At 43.7% G+C, this 18,747-nt stretch overlaps 1 protein-coding gene across 6 annotated transcripts in view; it reads left to right on the forward strand.

The window, feature by feature from the left end:
* NPL (N-acetylneuraminate pyruvate lyase) overlaps positions 1 to 18,747 on the forward strand; it is a 44,458-nt gene that overhangs the window by 11,984 nt on the left and 13,727 nt on the right. For 3 of the 6 annotated variants that reach the window (XM_068985878.1, XM_068985880.1, XM_068985879.1), the window contains exons 3-8: positions 2,831 to 2,904; positions 4,003 to 4,090; positions 7,776 to 7,833; positions 15,653 to 15,728; positions 17,231 to 17,323; positions 18,259 to 18,407. In XM_068985878.1, the coding sequence (XP_068841979.1) occupies positions 2,831 to 2,904; positions 4,003 to 4,090; positions 7,776 to 7,833; positions 15,653 to 15,728; positions 17,231 to 17,323; positions 18,259 to 18,407 (538 nt within the window). Of the gene's footprint in view, positions 1 to 2,830; positions 2,905 to 3,810; positions 3,884 to 4,002; positions 4,091 to 7,775; positions 7,834 to 15,652; positions 15,729 to 17,230; positions 17,324 to 18,258; positions 18,408 to 18,747 lie in introns of those variants that run through there. The other 3 variants (XM_068985883.1, XM_068985882.1, XM_068985881.1) reach the window with 3 other exon arrangements.

Genomic DNA, 18,747 nt, shown 5'->3' on the forward strand with positions numbered 1-18,747 from the left:
ATATTCCACGTAAATCTTCATAGCAACTCAGAGCTGTTACTTCTGTTAGTGCAGTTGATGAAATCAAGATCCTATAGACTAATGCCTAATTGGAAAGGAAGGTCAATCTCTACCCAGCCCAATTCATTTCTTTTTCTACATCAGAGTGAAGGACTTTTGTTTTCCTTAGTTGTTTCAAGAAGTCACTTTTTCCACTGGGCAAGTTCACAGTCATTAGAACAGAGAGTCCATTTCAGATTGGCCAAAATGTCTGGAAAAAAGTTGTGTTTTCTCCCTCGAAGGCCCTGAACTTCCTCATGAGAATTTTCACAACACACTGTGGTAACTACACACCTGTTACCCAGCCAGTCAAAGGGCCCGGCCCGCTGGAGATGGATTTGTGTAGACTGTCATCTTTCTAACTGTTGCAGGAAACCGAGTGACCCAGATTTCCAGACTAGGACGCTTTCCGCCTCTGGCAGGGTGGGGTCGTTATAGCTCCTGCTCCTCTCCCAAAGGAGTTTCTAAGTAACCGAGTAGTTACTTTGCCAAAAAGGATGAGTAGCTTCCATCTGATTTTGAAAGCTGAAGTATACATGGAATAGTGTTAGAGTGAAAGTGTTAGTCACTCTGACTCTTCACGACCCCATGGACTGTAGCCCACAGGCTGCTGTGTTCATGGGATTCTTCAGGCAAGAATAGTGGAGTGGGTTGCCATTCTCTTCTCCAAGGGATCTTCCGGACCCAGGGATCGAACCTGGGTATCCTGCATTGAAGACAGATTCTTTACCATCTGAGCCACCAGGGAAGCCCAGGAAAACATTAGATTAAACCAAAAGAAAGCATATTAAAGTGAGTACAGTGCCTACTAGGTCTCGGTCACCTGGAGCTCTAGAGGCTCCTCCTTGGTGAAAAGGCCAGGCCTGCTCTCTCTGTGTGAGTATGTGGCCAGGGTAGAAATGGGGAGATGTTGAGACTTCAGTGAAAGTCTGGAGGAGCCACTGTGTCTGAATCCCTGACTCCAGCATAAGCTATCGCCCAGTGACTTTATTTCCAGTTTCCGGTCCGTGATTGGAAAGTCCCTGGGGCCTGACAGAGGTGTCTCCTGGTTGCTTGCATGAGTAGGTGGACATCAGTGGTCAAAACTAGAGCTACTGTCACACAGACAAAGCCCCTGCTGATTGTTCCTGCATCTCAGGGCTTGTTCCGGGTGGAGAAGAGCCGACGGAAGCAGCAAGGGGCAAGTGTGTTGTAAAGGTGTGGTTCCTAGTGGTCACAAATGTCTGAAGCAGAGAGACTTCAAGAATTTGAGCAGGTCCAGCTGACCCAAACGAGGGTCCTGAGATGAATTGTCTAGGCAGCCCACTCACCCATCTTAGAGTCTTGCTCAGTGAGACTGAGAGGCCAGGATTTGACATTTGAGCAAGTAGGGCCGGGAGGGGCAGTGTTAATGATGCTGGGACATGAGCCATTATGGAAAGCGCCTGCTCCCCTTGCAGGCCTTTCAACTACATTAAAGCGTGCCTTTGCCCAAGTGGCAGCTTGGACTGGTTGTCTCTTGGACATTGTGGGCAGTGGTTGCCTAGGCATCCTTTGTTTTCATCTCTATTGTTCTGTTTCCTTTGACAAATACCCTTTGATGTCTATGTTTTCTATATGCCTCAGATATTTTGGTTTCTTTTTGTTTTTTTTAGGGACTAATAAGATGAAAAGAATGTTAATAAGGTTAAAATTAAATTAGTATTCTCTGGCCCCACTGACAAAAATGCAAAAGTACTAGCCAACTCATATCAATACTTAGTTTTCTTGTCAACCATGCATTCTGCAACATTCTTGCCCCACTGTTTTCCTTTGTGTTTTCATTCTCTATCCTCCCCACCTATATTTTGATTGAGAACAGGTCACTTTATCTGATCTGTCAGTTTCTAGATTTTTAAACTCAATATGATTTTAAGGAAAAGAGCCCTTATTGCCTGAAGTATCAGATCTTTACAAGGTCAGTACTTTTCAAACTGGAAAGCACATCCAGATCATCTGGAGGTCTTGTTACAGTGCAGATTCTGACCAAGAGAACTGTGTGTGGCCTGGGACTCATCATTTCCAGCTAATATCCCCAGACACTGATACCGCTGTCCCACAAATGACACTTTAAAAGACAAACTGATGGCAAAGTTCCTTTCCAATTGTTAATCCCCTTTAGTTTAATGCTAACACATATAAATGGCTTTACGCCTTCCTCTATTGTCATAAATATTAAGTGCTAAAATTCTTCAGTTACTAAGATTGGATTTTCTTACTTCCTAAGAAATGATTGCTTCTGGCCACACAGAAAATGTTAAGTTCTCATTTAACCACACCCCAGCCCATCACTCTTCCCCAAAAGGGCAAAAGATAATTAAGTAATTATTTTTTAATTATTACTTGTAATGAAGTTTAAATGTAAAACCTTTGTGGATAGCTAGTAAGATTTTGCTCACATAATTGAAGCACATGTGGCTGAGTAGAGAAGAAAAAAATCCAGGCATTATTCAGAGCAGGCTAAGAATTTCACAGTCTGATTGGGTGGATTTGAATAGATTAACAAGAGAGAGCATTGGTTCAGCTGTTAAGAATCTGCCTGCCAATGCAAGAGATGCAGGTTGGATCCTTGTGTCAGGAAGATCCCCAGAGGAGGAAATGGCAACCCACGGCAGTATTCCTGGGAAATTCCATGGACAGAGGAGCCTGATGGGCTACAGTCCATGGGGTTGCAAAAGAGTCGAGCACCACTTAGTGACTAAACAATAACATGGGTTGAATAATCTAGAAAAGAATAAATGCACATTCTTTTCTGATTTTTTGTGTTTTTCAGAGAAATCAACTTTTCAGTCATTGGTCGGTATGTGGACTATCTTGTAGAGGAACAGGGAGTGAAGAATGTCTTTGGTAAGTCATCTTTAGGGATTGCTCTACATATCTCGAGCTCAGTCCTTGGAAAGCAGATTACTAGCCTGGAGGTCACAGTGTTATTGTGTTAAAGGTTATGGTTGAGCCTGGCTAAGCAGTGTAAAATTTGTGAATTTTTAGGTTCATCAATTTTAGACCTAAAAGATGATCAAGAGATTATCTAATTTGGTAGTGTGCTTGAAATCGGCCAGGAACTGAGACCCTTTACCAGAGCACTTGCACCTAGAGCAACAGACTATAAAGAGGCTATAAGGGGCTAAAAATCGCTATGCACACGTGCAACTGGGGCAAATTATGAGCAATAAGATACAAAAAGGCCACGAGCCACCGGCCACTTCTGAGGTGCTGGGAGCAAAAGCAGGGTGCTGCACACGATCCCTCCAGACTGCACAACGAGCAAGTGGGCAGACCACCTATGCCTCCTGCCCAACCCACGGACCTGCCCTCTTGTGACCCCCTTTAAGGACCGGCGTGCCACTTTGGGAAGCGAGCAACGGTGCTTGTTTCTGGTTCTCCCTCCTCCCAGCTGCATCACAAGCCGCCATAAAGCCTTGCTTGAAATTCTCATCTGGCGTCTTACCAATTTCTATTGATTAAAGAGTCCGAGGACCCAGGTCTCTAGACAGAGGTCATTTTAGTACCCACCGTTGTCTTCGTAACTAAACGCCACTTAGGACCGCTGGGACATCCCAGTACTGGGTGGTATTGGTTTTCCTGCCATTAAACCCAAATAGAGAACTTGCCTGGTATGTTCGGAGACTTGCCTGAAACCTGGGCAGTCATCTCTGTCTCCATTTAAAATACTTACTCTCTATCCCTGAAAACAAGGACAAATTTGTAATTACAAGTCATGCCTAACCTTCCCAGTCCTTTTGATAAGATGAAGATGAACAAAAGACTGGGTCTGAAGTGAAGAATGGAAACATGGCATCACGCCACTGGCTCCAGACTCTCCTCGGTGTGTCTCCGTGTCCCTTCCTCTTGAGCAGGGGTTTCTGCCCCTGCACTGCCAGCGTTGGTGCTGGAGGAATGACAGGTATCAGCTGGTCCCCCTGACTGACTCTCTGTTTGGAACAGTGAACGGCACGACGGGAGAAGGCCTGTCCCTGAGCATCTCGGAGCGCTGCCGGGTCGCGGAGGAGTGGGTAACAGAGGGGAGGAACAAGTGAGTGGCTCCATCGAGATAAACTCCCTTATCTGCCAGGGCAACAGAGACCACAGCTCTATCCCAGATGACACAGCCTCCCTGCCTTCCGGCCACAAGTCTGACCCAAGGTCAGCTTGTGGGGAGAGGAGCGCCCTTCCTTTCCATGTGGAAGGGCAGCAAGACACTCCCGGCTCTCAGAGATCCCATCATGTAACCGGAAACTGCCTCTGGTCTGTTTACCAGGCCAGTCCCTTGCTAGGGGTGGGTACCCTGTCCTTGGATGAGGGGCAGAGGGTCCTGGTGGTTGGCTGCTGGCCCTTCTGCTGAGCCGCTCAGCATCCTTCCCATCTCAGGGTGGGTCTGTTGCTTCCATCACGTCTTGTCTCTGCACATGACTCCACGTGCTCTCTGTGGTGCTTCCTCTCATAGTCTTAGGGAGCTTTCTGCATCCTCTAAACTTCAGTGCAATGATGGATTTTTGTCATAACACTCAATTCATGCCTGGGAAAACCAATAGAACTGCGTCGATTCAATAGGCGCAATGAACCAAGTTTGATTCGTTGTCTGCTACTTTGTGTGTTATGCACTGTGCTGGCGCTGGGGATATAAAACAGGATCTCTGCCCTCAGGTTGCTTACCATCCAGTGGAGATGTCAGACCATGAAAACTAACACTGATCCTTCTGATAAATAGTGTAAACAGGGGTCAGAGAAGGGAGTGATTGACGGTGCCTTAGACTGGAGTTAAGTCTCCGATCCTTAAATGGCTTTAGAGCACCTGGCATGTGTGCTAAGTCGCTTCAGTTGTGTCCGACTCTGCAGCTCTGGGGACCATGGCCCGCCAGGCTCCTCTGTCCATGGGGTTCTCCAGGCAAGAATACTGGAGTGGGTTGCTGTGCCCTCCTCTAGGGGATATTCCTGACCCAGGGGTCAAATCTGAGTCCCTTATATCTCCTGCATTGGCAGGTGGGTTCTTTAACACTAGCGCCACTTGGGAAACCCTTGGAGCACTTTGGGCACTCTGAAATTGTACGCCAAACTTGAATGTCCACATAGGCAATTTCTGTCCGTTTTCAGCCAATTTTCAGTCTGATCCTGGGCCCCAAACAATTAAAGACCATGGGCGGAGTGAGAAAAGAGGATAGCTAAGTGTAAACATTAAGAAAAGCACCAGAGGGAATTCCCTAGTGTTCTAGCAGTTTAGGAAGCTGTGCTTCTATTGCCGGGGGTGCAGCTTTGATCCCTGGTCAGGGAACTAAGATCCCATATGCCTCCCAGCGTGGTCAGAAAAGAAAAGCACCAGAAACGGGGGGATAGTGAAGCGGGCACAGACGGAAAACACTCAGAAGGGTTGGAGGGAGATTAGGAGAGAGTCCTGTCACTGCAGGAGGGAAGGTCTTATAGAGCATCCAGAGAACATGGGAATTAAGAGCAGGGCTTGAAGGCCAGACTGCCTGAGTCGGCTGCTGCCTCTGCTTCTCCGTAGCTCTGTGAGCTCAGGCTGGTCTTAAATGCCCTATGCTCTGTCTATCAAGCCGGAATGTTAATAGTACCCATCCTATAAGGTGGTGGTAAGGGCCAAGCAGTGCCTGACACATGGTACTAAGGATTATATAAGAATTCACTGTAATTTTTGCAGTAAATGCCGTGTCCATTATAACATTTGTTTTAATAATTGTTAGATGCTGTGAGAGTCTGCAGAATGGAGGATTGAGAAGGCAGGAAATGACCAGTGGCCTCAGAGAGAGCACACTGTCACAGAAGCAGCTGCAGAAGGGGTCAAATGCAGCAGACACCTGGAAAGGGGACCAGTAAGGGTAGTTTATTCTCACACTCAGAAAAACCTTTGCAGGTGGGGACTTCCCTGATGGTCCAGTGGCTAAGACTCTGAACTCCCAACACAGGGGGCCAGGTTCAATCCCCAGTCTGGAAACTAGATCACACAGACTGCAACTAAGACCCAGCACAGAGAAATACATTTTAAAAATACTTATTTTTTAAAATGTGCTGGGATGAAGGGAAGGAGAAAGGGAATAATGGATTAGAGAGGAGGAACCAAGATTAAAAGAAGGGTAGTTTATTTCTCTCACAGTAGGAAAGTCTTAAACACATTTCCATGCTGAAAGGACAGTGCCACTGGAGAAGAGATAAAGAGAGTGGAGAACCGATGCCTTTGATGGAAGATCTCGGCGGGGCTTGAAATAAAACCAAATGTAGGTAGAGTAGCTCTAGCAGATAGATAAGAAGCTGGGAGGAACACACAAAAGGGGATACAGCTAAGCACGGAGGTGAGGAGGGGGAAAAGGGAGTCTGTGTGCAGAGTGCCTTTACCGTTGGTGTCTTGGAAGCAAGGAGCAAGGACATCTGCCAAGAAAAAGGGGTTGTGGGGTAAAATTTAGAGCTTGAGGTGAAAAGTCAAGATTTGGAGCAGCCTCTTCAGGGACTTGGAAAACGAATAAGTCATGGCGGCTAGAACACTTTGGGGAGTCTTTTCCTCCTGAATTGAGAAACTGCAAGTTTGCACTAAAGCCACAGAGTCAGCAGCCTGGTGGAGAGGAGATGCATGATTGTTTTAACCTACGCCAGGAGATGGGGTAGTAAAAGGGTTAAGGGAGCCATGCAGTAAAGCTGCTGGTGAGGGTAAAAAGCCAGCCACCTTTTCTCCTTTCAGAAATCTTCTGTTATCCTTTACAAATGCAGACCTGATCACAGGACTTCCCAGTGAGATCCCATTTTACCTAAGACAGCACAAGTCAAGGATGATGGGAGGACTCAGTGCTCAGGCCTCAGTGACGACACGTCTCCATCCCGTGAGAGCGGCACGTGTGTCATTCAGAGTCCCTGGAAGACTCACCAGCATGACTGAATTACAGCTGAGTCATATTGATCCTACCCACAGAGGACCAGTCTAAGTGTGGCTTCTTCCCAGGGTGCCCTGTGGCACACATCCAAAGATGAACATTGGCGTCTCAGAGAAAACCTCTTTCATGGCCAAATCCTGAGGACTTTCAAGATAGGAAAAAACTTTTCACAGCGAGTTCGTTTTGTATAGGACTGATTCCTGGATGTACTCCTTAAGGAACCTCTGTATTTTTATCTCCAACCCAAAATATCTCAGTTTTACACCTATCTTCATGTATACAGTCACCATCAAATGCAGGATCTCTAACAAAGGGTAGTCAAAACAAGCCCTCGAGTATTGATTAATCTGTTATTGCTTTCAAAATTCTATTGCTTCAGTTCAGTTCAGTCGCTCGGTCGTGTCTGACTCTTTGCGGCCCCATGGACTGCAGCATGCCAGGCCTCCCTGTCCATCACCAACTGCCGGAGTTTACTTAAACTCATGTCCTTTGAGTCAGTGATGCCATCCAATCTCATCCTCTGTTGTCTCCTTCTCCTCCCACCTTGAATCTTTCCCAGCATCAGGGTCTTTTCAGATGAGTCAGTTCTTCGCATCAGGTGGCCAAAGTATTGGAGTTTCAGCTTCAGCATCAGTCAATTGCTTGGTTGAATCTTAAATTGTATTCCCTGGACTTTTTAAAAAAATCCCTGATCAGATTAATTTAAAGTAGACCACGGTAGAATTCACTAGTCTTAAGAGTGAGATTAGCCAGATATTAGCTAACTGGTAAAACCAGCACAAACCAGAATAGCACAGCCTTTTGTAAACTTCAAGTGATGCAACAGAGGTTTCTCTTTTGCAGACTGGATCAGATAGTAATTCATGTGGGAGCCTTGAGCTTGAAGGAGTCACAAGAACTGGTATGTATGTGGGTCCATCTGGGAGAGACCACTTGAGGGACCTCCATCTTTATGCTGGAGTTAAAGTCAGTATCATTTTTGCTAAATATTGGATGCTATGCTGGTGCATATAAGGTCTAGAACCTCAGGGTAGCCGGCATGGAGCTATGAAGAGAGCAGCCAAGGTGTTAACTGCTGTAGCAGAGAGTCAAATAGGAGACAGAGGCACCTCTTCTATTGGGCAAAGTAAGGATGGGTATGGAGCTATCTGGCTTGCAGGTAAGGAACTTAACTTGAGCCAACCTCAGTTTTCTCTGGGAAGTAAAAGGCAAGACCATCTGCTGGGCCTAAAGGAGATGGAGTGAGTGTTCAGACATGAGAAGTGGTAAAAACTGAGAATTAATGCCTGCAGAACGGAAGAGAAAGTTTAGACAGAAGAAGCTTGCCCCCACCCATGTTTATAGCAGCACTGTTCATGAGGTCGAAGCAACCTAGATGCCCATGGATAGATGAATGGATAAAGAAAGGGTGGAATATAGTATACATACAATGGAATATTATTCAATATTGAAAGGAAGCAAATCCATCTTGTCACATGCTGCAGTATGGATGAACCTCCTTGAGGACATTGTGCTAAGTGAAATACGCCAGTCACTAAAGGACAAATACTATATTATTCCTCTTACGTTATGAGGTATCCAAAGTAGTCAAATCCACGTAAACAGAAATTAGAATGGTGGTTACTGGGGACTAGTGGGAGGGGGAAAGAAGAGTCATTTAATGGGAATAGAGTTTGTTGTCTGAGAAAAAGCAGCAGGCTGTAAAACAAAGAAATGCATTTATTTGGGATCTTGTTTTAGATAGAAGTATAGTTGATTTACAGTGTTGTAGTTTCTGGTATACAGCAAAGTAATTCAGTTTTATACACACACACACACACACACACACACACTAGATTAAACAGTTATTACCTTCAGAAATCTATTGTTTGGTTGAACCTTAAATTTTATTCCCTGGACATTTACTTACATCCCTGATTGGATTAATTTCAAATAGACCTTGGTAGAATTTAGTCGTCTTGAGATTGAGGTTACTTAGGTATTAGCTAACTGTCAAACAAGCACAAACGACAGCAGTGCGGCCTGTCTGCGTCGCTGTGAACTTCAAGTGATGCAACTGTGTTTTCTCTTTTGCAAATTGGATCGGATGTGTATATAAAGAATATATATTCAGATTCTTTTTCATTATAGATTATTACAAGATATTGATTATTACAAGTTCCCTGTGCTATACTCTTCCTTGTTGTTAATCTGTTTTGTGTGAAGTAGTGTGTATCTGTTAATCCAGCATGGATGGACCTGGAGAATATCATACTAAGTGAAGTAAGTCAAATTTATAGGTGGAATCTAAAAAAATGATACCCAAATGAATTTATTTACAAAACAGAAACAAACTCACAGACAATAGAAAATAAATTTATGGTTACTTGGGGTCTTAGAGTTACAATCCAGGGAGCACGGATTCCAGCAGCCACCAGAACAGTGCCCCTCTGGGAACCAAAAGTCAGGAGTCTTTAAAGGAAAACAGAGAAGTACACTTAATTTCCATAAGTTATTTGCCAAGAGCTCTGATTGGGAGGTCCATATCTTCTTCCTTTTTTTCGGTTACAATTTACTGACTGGTCAAGTGTGTCTCAGATATGCAGATGATATCACCCTAAGGGCAGAAAACAAAGAGAAACTAAAGAGCCTCTTGATAAAGGTGAAAGAGGAGAGTGAAAAAGCTGACTTAAAACTCAATATTCAAAACACTAGGATCATGGCATCCAGTCCCATCAGTTCAGTCACTCAGTCGTGTCCGACTCTTTGCGACCCCATGAATTGCAGCACGCCAGGCCTCCCTGTCCATCGCCAACTCCCGGAGTTCACTCAAACTCAAGTCCATCAAGTCGGTGATGCCATCCAGCCATCTCATCCTCTGTCGTCCCCTTCTCCTCCTGCCTCCAATCCCTCCCAGCATCAGAGTCTTTTCCAATGAGTCAACTCTTCGCATGAGGTAGCCAAAATATTGGAGTTTCAGCTTTAGCATCAGTCCTTCCAAAGAACACCCAGGACTGATCTCCTTTACTTCATGGCAAATAAATGGGGAAAAATAGAGACAGTGATAGACTGTATTTTCTTGGGCTCTAAAATCACTGCAGACAGTGACTTGCAACCAGGAAATTAAAAGATGCTTGCTCCTTGGAAGAAAAGCTGTTACACACCTAGACAACATATTAAAAAGCAGACACATCACTTTGCAGACAAAGGTCCATCTAGTCAAAGCTGTGGTTTTTCCAGTAGTCATGTATGGATGAGAGAGTTGGACCATAAAGAAGGCTGAGCGCTGAAGAATTGATGCTTTCGAACTGTGGTGCTGGAGAAGACTCTTGAGAATCCCTTGGACAGCATGAAGATCAAACCAATCAATCCTTAAGGAAATCAACCCTGAATGTTCATTAGAAGGACCGTTGCTAAAGCTGAAGTTCCAACTCTTTAGCCACTGATGCAAAAAGCCAATTCATTGGAAAAGACCCTGATGCTGGGGAAAATTGAAGACAGGAGGACAAAGGGGTGACACAGGATGAGATGGTTGAATGCCATCATCGACTCAAATGGAGATAAGTCTGAGCAAACTCCAGGAGATAGTGAAGGACAGGGAAGCCTGTTGTGCTGCAGTCCATGAGGTCATAAAGAGTTGGACACGACTAAGCGATTAACCAAGTGTGTCTCACTTATTATCAGTAAAGACACATTTCTGCACATTACCGCAAGATGCCTTTCTCAACAGATAGCTACTGCTGCTGCTTGTTTTTGTTGTGGTCAGCAGGGTCAGCACAGTTCACAGTTTAACAGGATGGAGCCCTAAAGTTCCTATTGACAACTCCTTCCACAAGTTTCAGATTTGCAGGATGAATAAGTTCTATAGATCTGTTTCTCAACAATGTGAATATATTTAGAAAACTGAACTGTACACTTAAAAATAGTTAACCTCACTGTGCAGCTTGTATAATCTTAGTTCCCCGACCAGAGATTGAATGCAGGCCATAGCAACGAAATCCTGGAATCCTAATCATCAGGCCACCAGTGAATTCCCAGTGGTGCATTCTTCTAAGTCACAATTTTGAAAAATAAATTTTAAAGTAATTAAATTTTTTTAAAAGGATAGCCCCAGCAGTGCTAAAAACCAACTAATGTTGTACGTCTTCAGTTTGTCCCATCACCACTCAACACAGCTGTGGGAATTTTCTTCTAGGCACACTCTTCAATTAGAACATAGGAACAAGAATGCAAAGAGTTACATTGCTCTGGGTTTAGAGGTGAGCAGGTTAGGTGCAGTAAAACTGTGGCAAGGGAGGAAGGAGTTAAAAGTTGCTAGCAGAAAAGTAAATGGTGTGGTGATTTTGAAGCCTTTGTGAGTGGAGTAAGTAAAGAAAGCCCAGATATACTGTAGACTGGACTGCTGTCAGTCAACTGTTGACTGAAAAAAATGTGCAGCCTAAAAGGCAAGAATTATATTTTAATCAGCGTCCTTAACTGAGGACTCAGGCCTGGGGTTCAGCCACTCAGCTAGCTCTAAGGGACTGTTCCAAAGAGGCAAGGGAAGAACCTGGATGTGTAGGAGTTTCTGGCTGAAAAAAAACAAAAATAAACCATGTAGTTGAACATCAAAAGATTATAGCTTATCACAAAAGTACATTTCAAGTTAATTATTTTCGTGCTTTTCTTTGTATGGGAAAGTGCATGCAGGCTTACTGAAACCGTTCCTTTGATATGCATGTTTTTCTCCATCCTGAGTTCTCCTCAGGGCACCCTGACCTGCTGGCTGCAGCAGCTGATGGCAGTTTGGTCGAAACACTGTTTACTGAAATGGCAGAGACGTTCTTTGTCCACATAACTTTGAAGCTCTAATTCCAAGAAGCACAATGACCCGATCTAACTCCAGCATCTTCTTGTGGGTTTTGTTTGATCAAGAAGGCAATGGCAGCCCACTCCAGTGTTCTTGCCTGGAGAATCCCAGGGACAGGGGAGCCTGGTGGGCTGCCATCTATGGGGTCGCACAGAGTCGGACACGACTGAAGCGACTTAGCAGCAGCAGCAGCAGCAGAAGCATGAATGCAAAATCGCTTCAGTTGTGTCCAACTCTTTGCGACCCCGTGGACTGTAGCCTGCCAGACTCTCCTGTCCATGGGATTGTCCAGGCAAAAATACCTGGGTGGGTTGCCGGGCCCTCCTTCAGGGGATCTTCCTGGCCCAGGGATCCAACCCATATCTCCTGCATCTCCTGCATTGACAGGCAGATTCTTTACCACCAGCACCACCTGGGAAGCCCTTGTTTGATTCTATTTCCTGTTATTTGAATTAATTAGTTAGGTTTTATTTGTCTATTTATCTATTTATTTTGGCCCTGATGTAGTATTTGGGATCTTAGTTCCCTTACTACAAATTGAACCCATGCCCCTTGCAGTGGAAGCCCAGAGTCTTAACCATTGCACTGTTAGAGAAAACCCTATTAATTGAATTTAGAAATGGGATGCATACTATATACTTGCAAAACTGCAATTCAATACTCTTAGGCAAGCCACAAGTGAAGGCACGACTGAATGACTGCTTAGTAAGCCTAGAATCAGAACTTGAAAACTTGGTTTATTCTTTTTGATTTGTTGTTCCTACAGTTGGTCTTTCAAGTAAGGTAGTATAATGGAGGAAATCTTTCTTCTCCCCCTTCTCCTTTCAATTGCCATTTTCTCCGATGGAAGAGGTGTTAGTTGCTCAGTCATGTCTGACCCTTTGCGACCCCATGGACTGTAGCCCACCAGGCTCCTCTGTCCATGAGATTCTCCAGGCAAGAACACTGGAGTGAGTAGCCGTTCTCTTTTCCAGGGGATCTTCCCAACCCAGGGACCGAACCTGGAATTTTAAATATTTTAAATATTTTAAATATTCATAAATTTTAAAATATTGTCATATCATGACATGAGAGCCAATGTTGTTCATTGGGCTCAATACTGCTGCTGTTGCTGCTAAGTCGCTTCAGTCGTGTCTGACTCTGTGCGACCCCAGCAACAGCAGCCCACCAGGCTCCCCCATCCCTGGGATTCTCCAGGCAAGAACACTGGAGTGGGCTCAATATTAGAATAGTATAAAGATAATCCTAGCATAAAGATTAATCCCCTGCTGTGGGATAATCTTGCGAAAGAGACAGTAATATTGGCATCTGCTTAGACATAAATCTCCATTGGATGATGCCTGAATGGGCACTGCCATCAGCTATCTATGAAGTGGTTTTTGTCCTTCCTTTTGCCTAAGGTTACCCTACTACTCTTGTCCTAAACAGTGTACTGAATGATTCAAATATGTCCCATTTCAATCCTGTATTACTGAAATTCTGTCCAGTGTCCTTGACTGGTCTTTAGACTATATTCCAGTCTCTTTTTGACTCTTCTGCTTTACTTCTGCAGAAAGTTAATCACATCTATTAGATACAGATATCCATGGTTAATGTGATGCTCCTTTTAGGTAATGCGGCGTGTTTCACACATCCACTGGGTACTTGCAATGTGTTCAGCACCATGACTGATCTGAACACAAGAGTCAGTAAGATCTGACATCCTACCCTCAGGGAATTAACTCTAGCTGGAGACCAGTAACCATATGCAACTATCTTACAATGTGGTAGGCTTAGGTACTCTACTTGAAATACATACAAAAAAAGTTATGAGGGCTCAGTGGGAAGAAATGTTCATTTTTTCTGAGATAATGTGAGAAAATGTCAGAAGAGTAGCACCGTGTCTTCTGTGATGTGTATAATCTTTCTACTCAAACTTTCTCAACTGCATTGCTGAAACCATTGTGGCATTTCAGGACGGCGTGAAGGGTATTCCGAAGAGCTCCAGGCCTTTATGTCTCAGTGCAGAAAGATTTCATCAAGAGGCAAAATGATAGCTAAGAAGTGATTTATTCGAATAGGATGCTTGTGAGGCTTACACGAGAGAGTGGGCAAGAGATTACCGGGCTATAGTCTTATAATCAGAGGAGAAGTGGGGAGGGGGAGAAGACCTTCTTTGTCTTTCTTGAATAGACATCATGCTCCCAACATCAGTTCCTCCTTCAGGTTGGGCAGGGGAGTTTTCTTATCCCTTCATGGTCAAGCTAGGTACACAAATTAGTGTTTTTCATGGGTGCAAAGAGTGTGTCCTAACAACGGAGCTCACTGGGCACGGCGTAGGTCTTACAATTGTTGTTATTCAGTCGCTCAGTCGTGTCCAGCTCTTTCCTACTATTGCAGTTGTTTTATTGTTTTGGTCACGTCTCACGCTTCTGCTGCAAAGCCAGCATGCTTGCTTTTGTGGGTAAGCAAACCTGCTTTCCGGAGTAATCATTAACTTACAGAGGTCTCCCATTTTTGTCTACTTATACTCCACTAGTGGCATTAACTATTTAATCACCTGCTTTGTCCCTTTACTCTGTCCCTAACATTTCCAGTCTGTAATATAAATTTTGAACTGTGACTATTGTATCTTTGGAGAGGAAAGTCGGTATCATCCAACGGGCTGAACACTGGAAGAGCAATGACTTTTGCAAGTTTTGCTATCATTAACAGTTACAGTTTATCAAAACAAGCTGCTCATGTCTCCATAGCAAGATTTTTTTTGTAGTGACAATGCCTCGGAAGGTTCAAGTTAAATACACAGCTCACCTCCTCCAAAGGTCTCTACTTAGCAACCTGGGATTTTCCTGGTAATGACATTATTAAACAAAGTCTGTTGTTAACCTCTAGTATCTAAGTTAGAGGTGAATATAATAAATCTCTTACTCAGGATAGTTGTGATATTGTGGTTTATAACAAGAAATATATTGAATTGGCCGAAAAATCATTTGTTTTTTTTCCATAAGATCTTATATATTTGGTTTTTGTCCCATTTCTGGCACTGAGCTCCTTAAAACCCCTGGAATTCCCAGAGATGAGAACAATAAAAGTGTCTCTTGTTACGTTAATGAGGTGATTTTTGGAAAGCACTTAAGGTTGGGAGCTGGTTGCCAAGAACACCAAGCAAGTGAATTAAGGGGTTGGAATTTTCATTCTCAGCTCTCTCCCTGCAGGGAGGGAAAGGGGCTGGAATTTGCACCAGTCACCAATGGCCAGTGATATAACCAATAATGCGTATGTAGTAAAACCTCATTAAACATACCAAAGGATGGATTTCACAGACCGCCTAGTTTGGTGAACGTGTAGAGACTTGGGGAGGATGTGGGAGACGTGCCCTGGGAGGCCATGCGGAAGCTCTAGGCCCTACCCGCCCCGGCCCTGTGCATCTCCTTGATCTGGCTGTTCCTGAGTCACATCCTACTTTAGATATAGATAAAGTAGACAGTGGTCTCCTCAGTCAGTCATTTCTCTGATTTCTGTGAAACACCTTAGCAAATTATTTGATCCTTGGAGGGGGTCATTGACACCTCCAATCTACAGCCCGTAGGTCAGGAGCACAGGATAACATGGCATTTGATGTGAGGGTAGTATTCTTGCCTGGAGAATCCCCATGGACAGAGGTGGCTGGCGAGCTACAGTTCATGGGGTCACAAAGAGTTGGTTCTGAATGAGCAACTCAGCACAGGAGGCTGGTCTTTTGGGACTGAGCCCTTAACTCGTGGAAGCTGATTCCATCTCCAGATAGATAGTGTCAGAGTTGACTTGAATTGTAGGAAACCCAGCTGGTGTTTGAGAATTGCTTGTTGGTGTGGAGCAACCCCCACACTCACCCGCATTGGAACTGTGACCAATGGTCTTTCTTCTTTTAAAGGCCCAACATGCAGCAGAAATAGGAGCCGATGGCATCGCTGTCATTGCACCTTTCTTTCTCAAGCCATGGAACAAAGGTAGGTAGATAGGTCTAAACTCACAATGCCACACATGTTCCATTTCTTTATGCCGTCATTCCAAATGCTTGTATTTAACTCATGGAAGTAAAATCCTATGAACTGCCGTGAAGAATCTCACGGCATGAGACCGCCATGGCATAGTAATTCTCCGGAATTTTCAGACTTCCTGGATCCATAGGAGAAAAGACTCCATTAAAGGACGTTGGCTCTTTTGCCAAGTAATCTGATTAGGTCATTCACCAAGCCCGGGGTCAACCTACAGGTGCCTGTGTTTGGGTCAGGTGTCCACTTCTTGTCCAATCAGTTGTGTAGAGTGTCAGATTACATGGCAAAGCATGAGACCATTTTTCTCCAGAAAAAAAAAGAGGAATATAAGTGATGGGCATTTTGAGACTACATGTACTATTCAAGTGAGTAAGTGATGAACTGGAAAAAAGATTTCACAGAAATATCCATTGCTTTCAAAATATCAAGTTCTTGTTTTCTCTATGGAAACTATTTGTGGTTTCCAAGTGTACTGAGTCCTTTTAATTCTTTTGGTTAGCAAAATTACAATACAAATTAAAAAGGATTAAAAGCACAAGATGTTATTTGCATGCAGCTAAATAAATATTTATTGGTAGCAAGAAAATAGTTGTTAATATAGACAAATAATTTAAATACTACATTCGGAAATTTAGCATGAATATTTTAAAAGTTTTTTAACATGGTTTTTCATTTTTCTTGCATAAATACTTTACACAAAAGACAAAAAATACATAATTATGTCAGAAATATTAATCATAGATAGAAAACATCACCACAGCATTCAGATGAAGTACATTGGATTTCTTCTCCCACTATTCACTGGCATCCAAATGTAAGCAGTCTTGCTGGATTTATCATAAATACCTATATAAACAGCAGTGAAGTTCCTGTTAAAGTTTAAATTGGATGATGTAGGAAACCCCAGGTCTTCAGTAAACCAAACTGAACTCTCTTCTGAAAAATATACATTTCTCTCCAAAGGGGAAAAGTACCAAACTCTGGTTGAAATGTGCCATTACTTTCATGTCTTCCCATTTTGAGCAGATGTTGCTTTATCTTTTCCTTGTAGGATTTTCTCAATTACAACTTTATTCTGATCTTAATGCAAAGTCTTTACTATTCACTGACCACACTTACCCTGCTGGGTAAGAGGAAGAGGATCCTGTTTGATGGGCTCCTGGTTTTTGTAAGAGTATTTCATGACTTAGTACGTGGGAAGATTTGCACCAGTTTTTTGTTAGAATTTTAGTACAGTAGGAAGGTGAGCCTCTTATTTTGGCCCTTCTGGAGAGAGGGAAACAAAACTTCGCATGAAGTGAATTGCAGTAGCAATCTCAGAGATAGTAAGTGTGGTCAAGAATTTTCAGCCTCTGGAACAGATGGTTGCATGTCACTCGGTGGCTCATTTTTCCCTGGGGAAAGGCAGTGTTTTACACCTGTTCACACCATGACTTTTCCTGCTGTTCTTTCAGATGTCCTAATTAATTTCCTAAAAGAGGTGGCTGCTGCCGCCCCTGCATTGCCATTTTACTACTATCACATTCCTGCCTTGACCGGGGTGAAGAGTAAGTACCGCTTCTTTCCACGTTTCTTTCCCTTTACCCCTCACATTGTACCCTACTTCACTAACACTCCCACACTCCATCCCATCCCACCCCACCCCATGTCACAAAATCACAAGACTATTGACTAAGATAGTTCCAACTGCTCCAAAGTAAGTCACTCATCAAAAATAAGTCAGCCTGGGACTGCCCTGGTGGTCCAGTGGTTGAGAATCTGCCTTCTAAAGCAGGGGACGTGGGTTCGGTCCCTGTTTAGGGAATTAAGATCCAACATGCCACTAGGCAACTAAGCCCATCTGAAACTAGAGTCTGGATGCTGCAATACCCAGCATAGCTGGGGGAAAAAAAATGTCCGTCCTTATCAATCTTCGACACTACCTTATAATGGAATATTTTAAGTTTGAAAGACAAGTTGACCCCTAGGCACTTCTAGCAGACACCCTGGGTCTGTGTCACACACCCCTCCTTCTTATATGGCAAGATACAGCCTGCAAACACCGCTAGGACAGTTGGCTTTGTACCCTGCCACATACTCAGTGCCTGGCACACAGGAAGATACTCTGATCTCTTCTCATTTTTCTTCTAGCTTTTCTGTCATCATTATCGTACTTCTCCAGCGTGAAGACTGTTACAGTTAGATGAAATTTCCTAGGAAGCTATTTTAAAAATCCTGCTCCTCTTAACTTCCTTAAAAGAAAACACTTAAGTTGCACTTCATAAATATCCATCTATTGTTCAAGGAACAAAAGATTTAGATCTATAGTTTGACAAGTACAGACGAACGAGGAGGCAAGGGCAAGTGACTATGTTCAGTCTGCAGCCAGGTGCAGCTGAGAGCAGCTCCTGGCAGCTCTGTACAGATGTATGGGGCTAGATGGGATGTCATCCGATACTTCCCGGGATGTGCAGGTGAACAAGATGTTTACTGTTTTGAGCAGTTCGTGCTGAGGAGTTGTTGGATGGGATTCAGGATAAGATCCCCAGCTTCCAAGGGCTGAAATTCAGTGACACAGATCTCTTAGACTTCGGGCAGTGTGTGGATCAGAATCGCCAGCAGCAGTTTGCTTTCCTTTTTGGGGTGGATGAGGTAAGTCACCTCCTGGCATGTCCCAGCTGGGTTAGTTTCCCTCCCAAACAATTGATGTAGCTGCTTATATAGTAGCAACTCTTCTCCTTTTTCATCATAGTAATTATGTTTTTTGTTTCTGTTTTTTTTTTATAATTTTAAATTTTTATTTGCTATTTATACCTCAGTAAAACTGAAAAAAGTCTATCATAGCCTCATGATGAGGCTTTTGCCATAATTTGTTAGAAGCAAGTTATTGGTCCCACCCACTCTCAAGGAAAGGGACATATTCAGAGGGTAACAGTAACAAACAGAGATCAGGTAGGCCATCTTAGAATTCTGTCCGTTATTATGAAATAAC

The sequence above is a fragment of the Capricornis sumatraensis genome, chromosome 14, assembly GCF_032405125.1.
Source record: "Capricornis sumatraensis isolate serow.1 chromosome 14, serow.2, whole genome shotgun sequence".
NCBI classification, from domain to species: domain Eukaryota; kingdom Metazoa; phylum Chordata; class Mammalia; order Artiodactyla; family Bovidae; genus Capricornis; species Capricornis sumatraensis.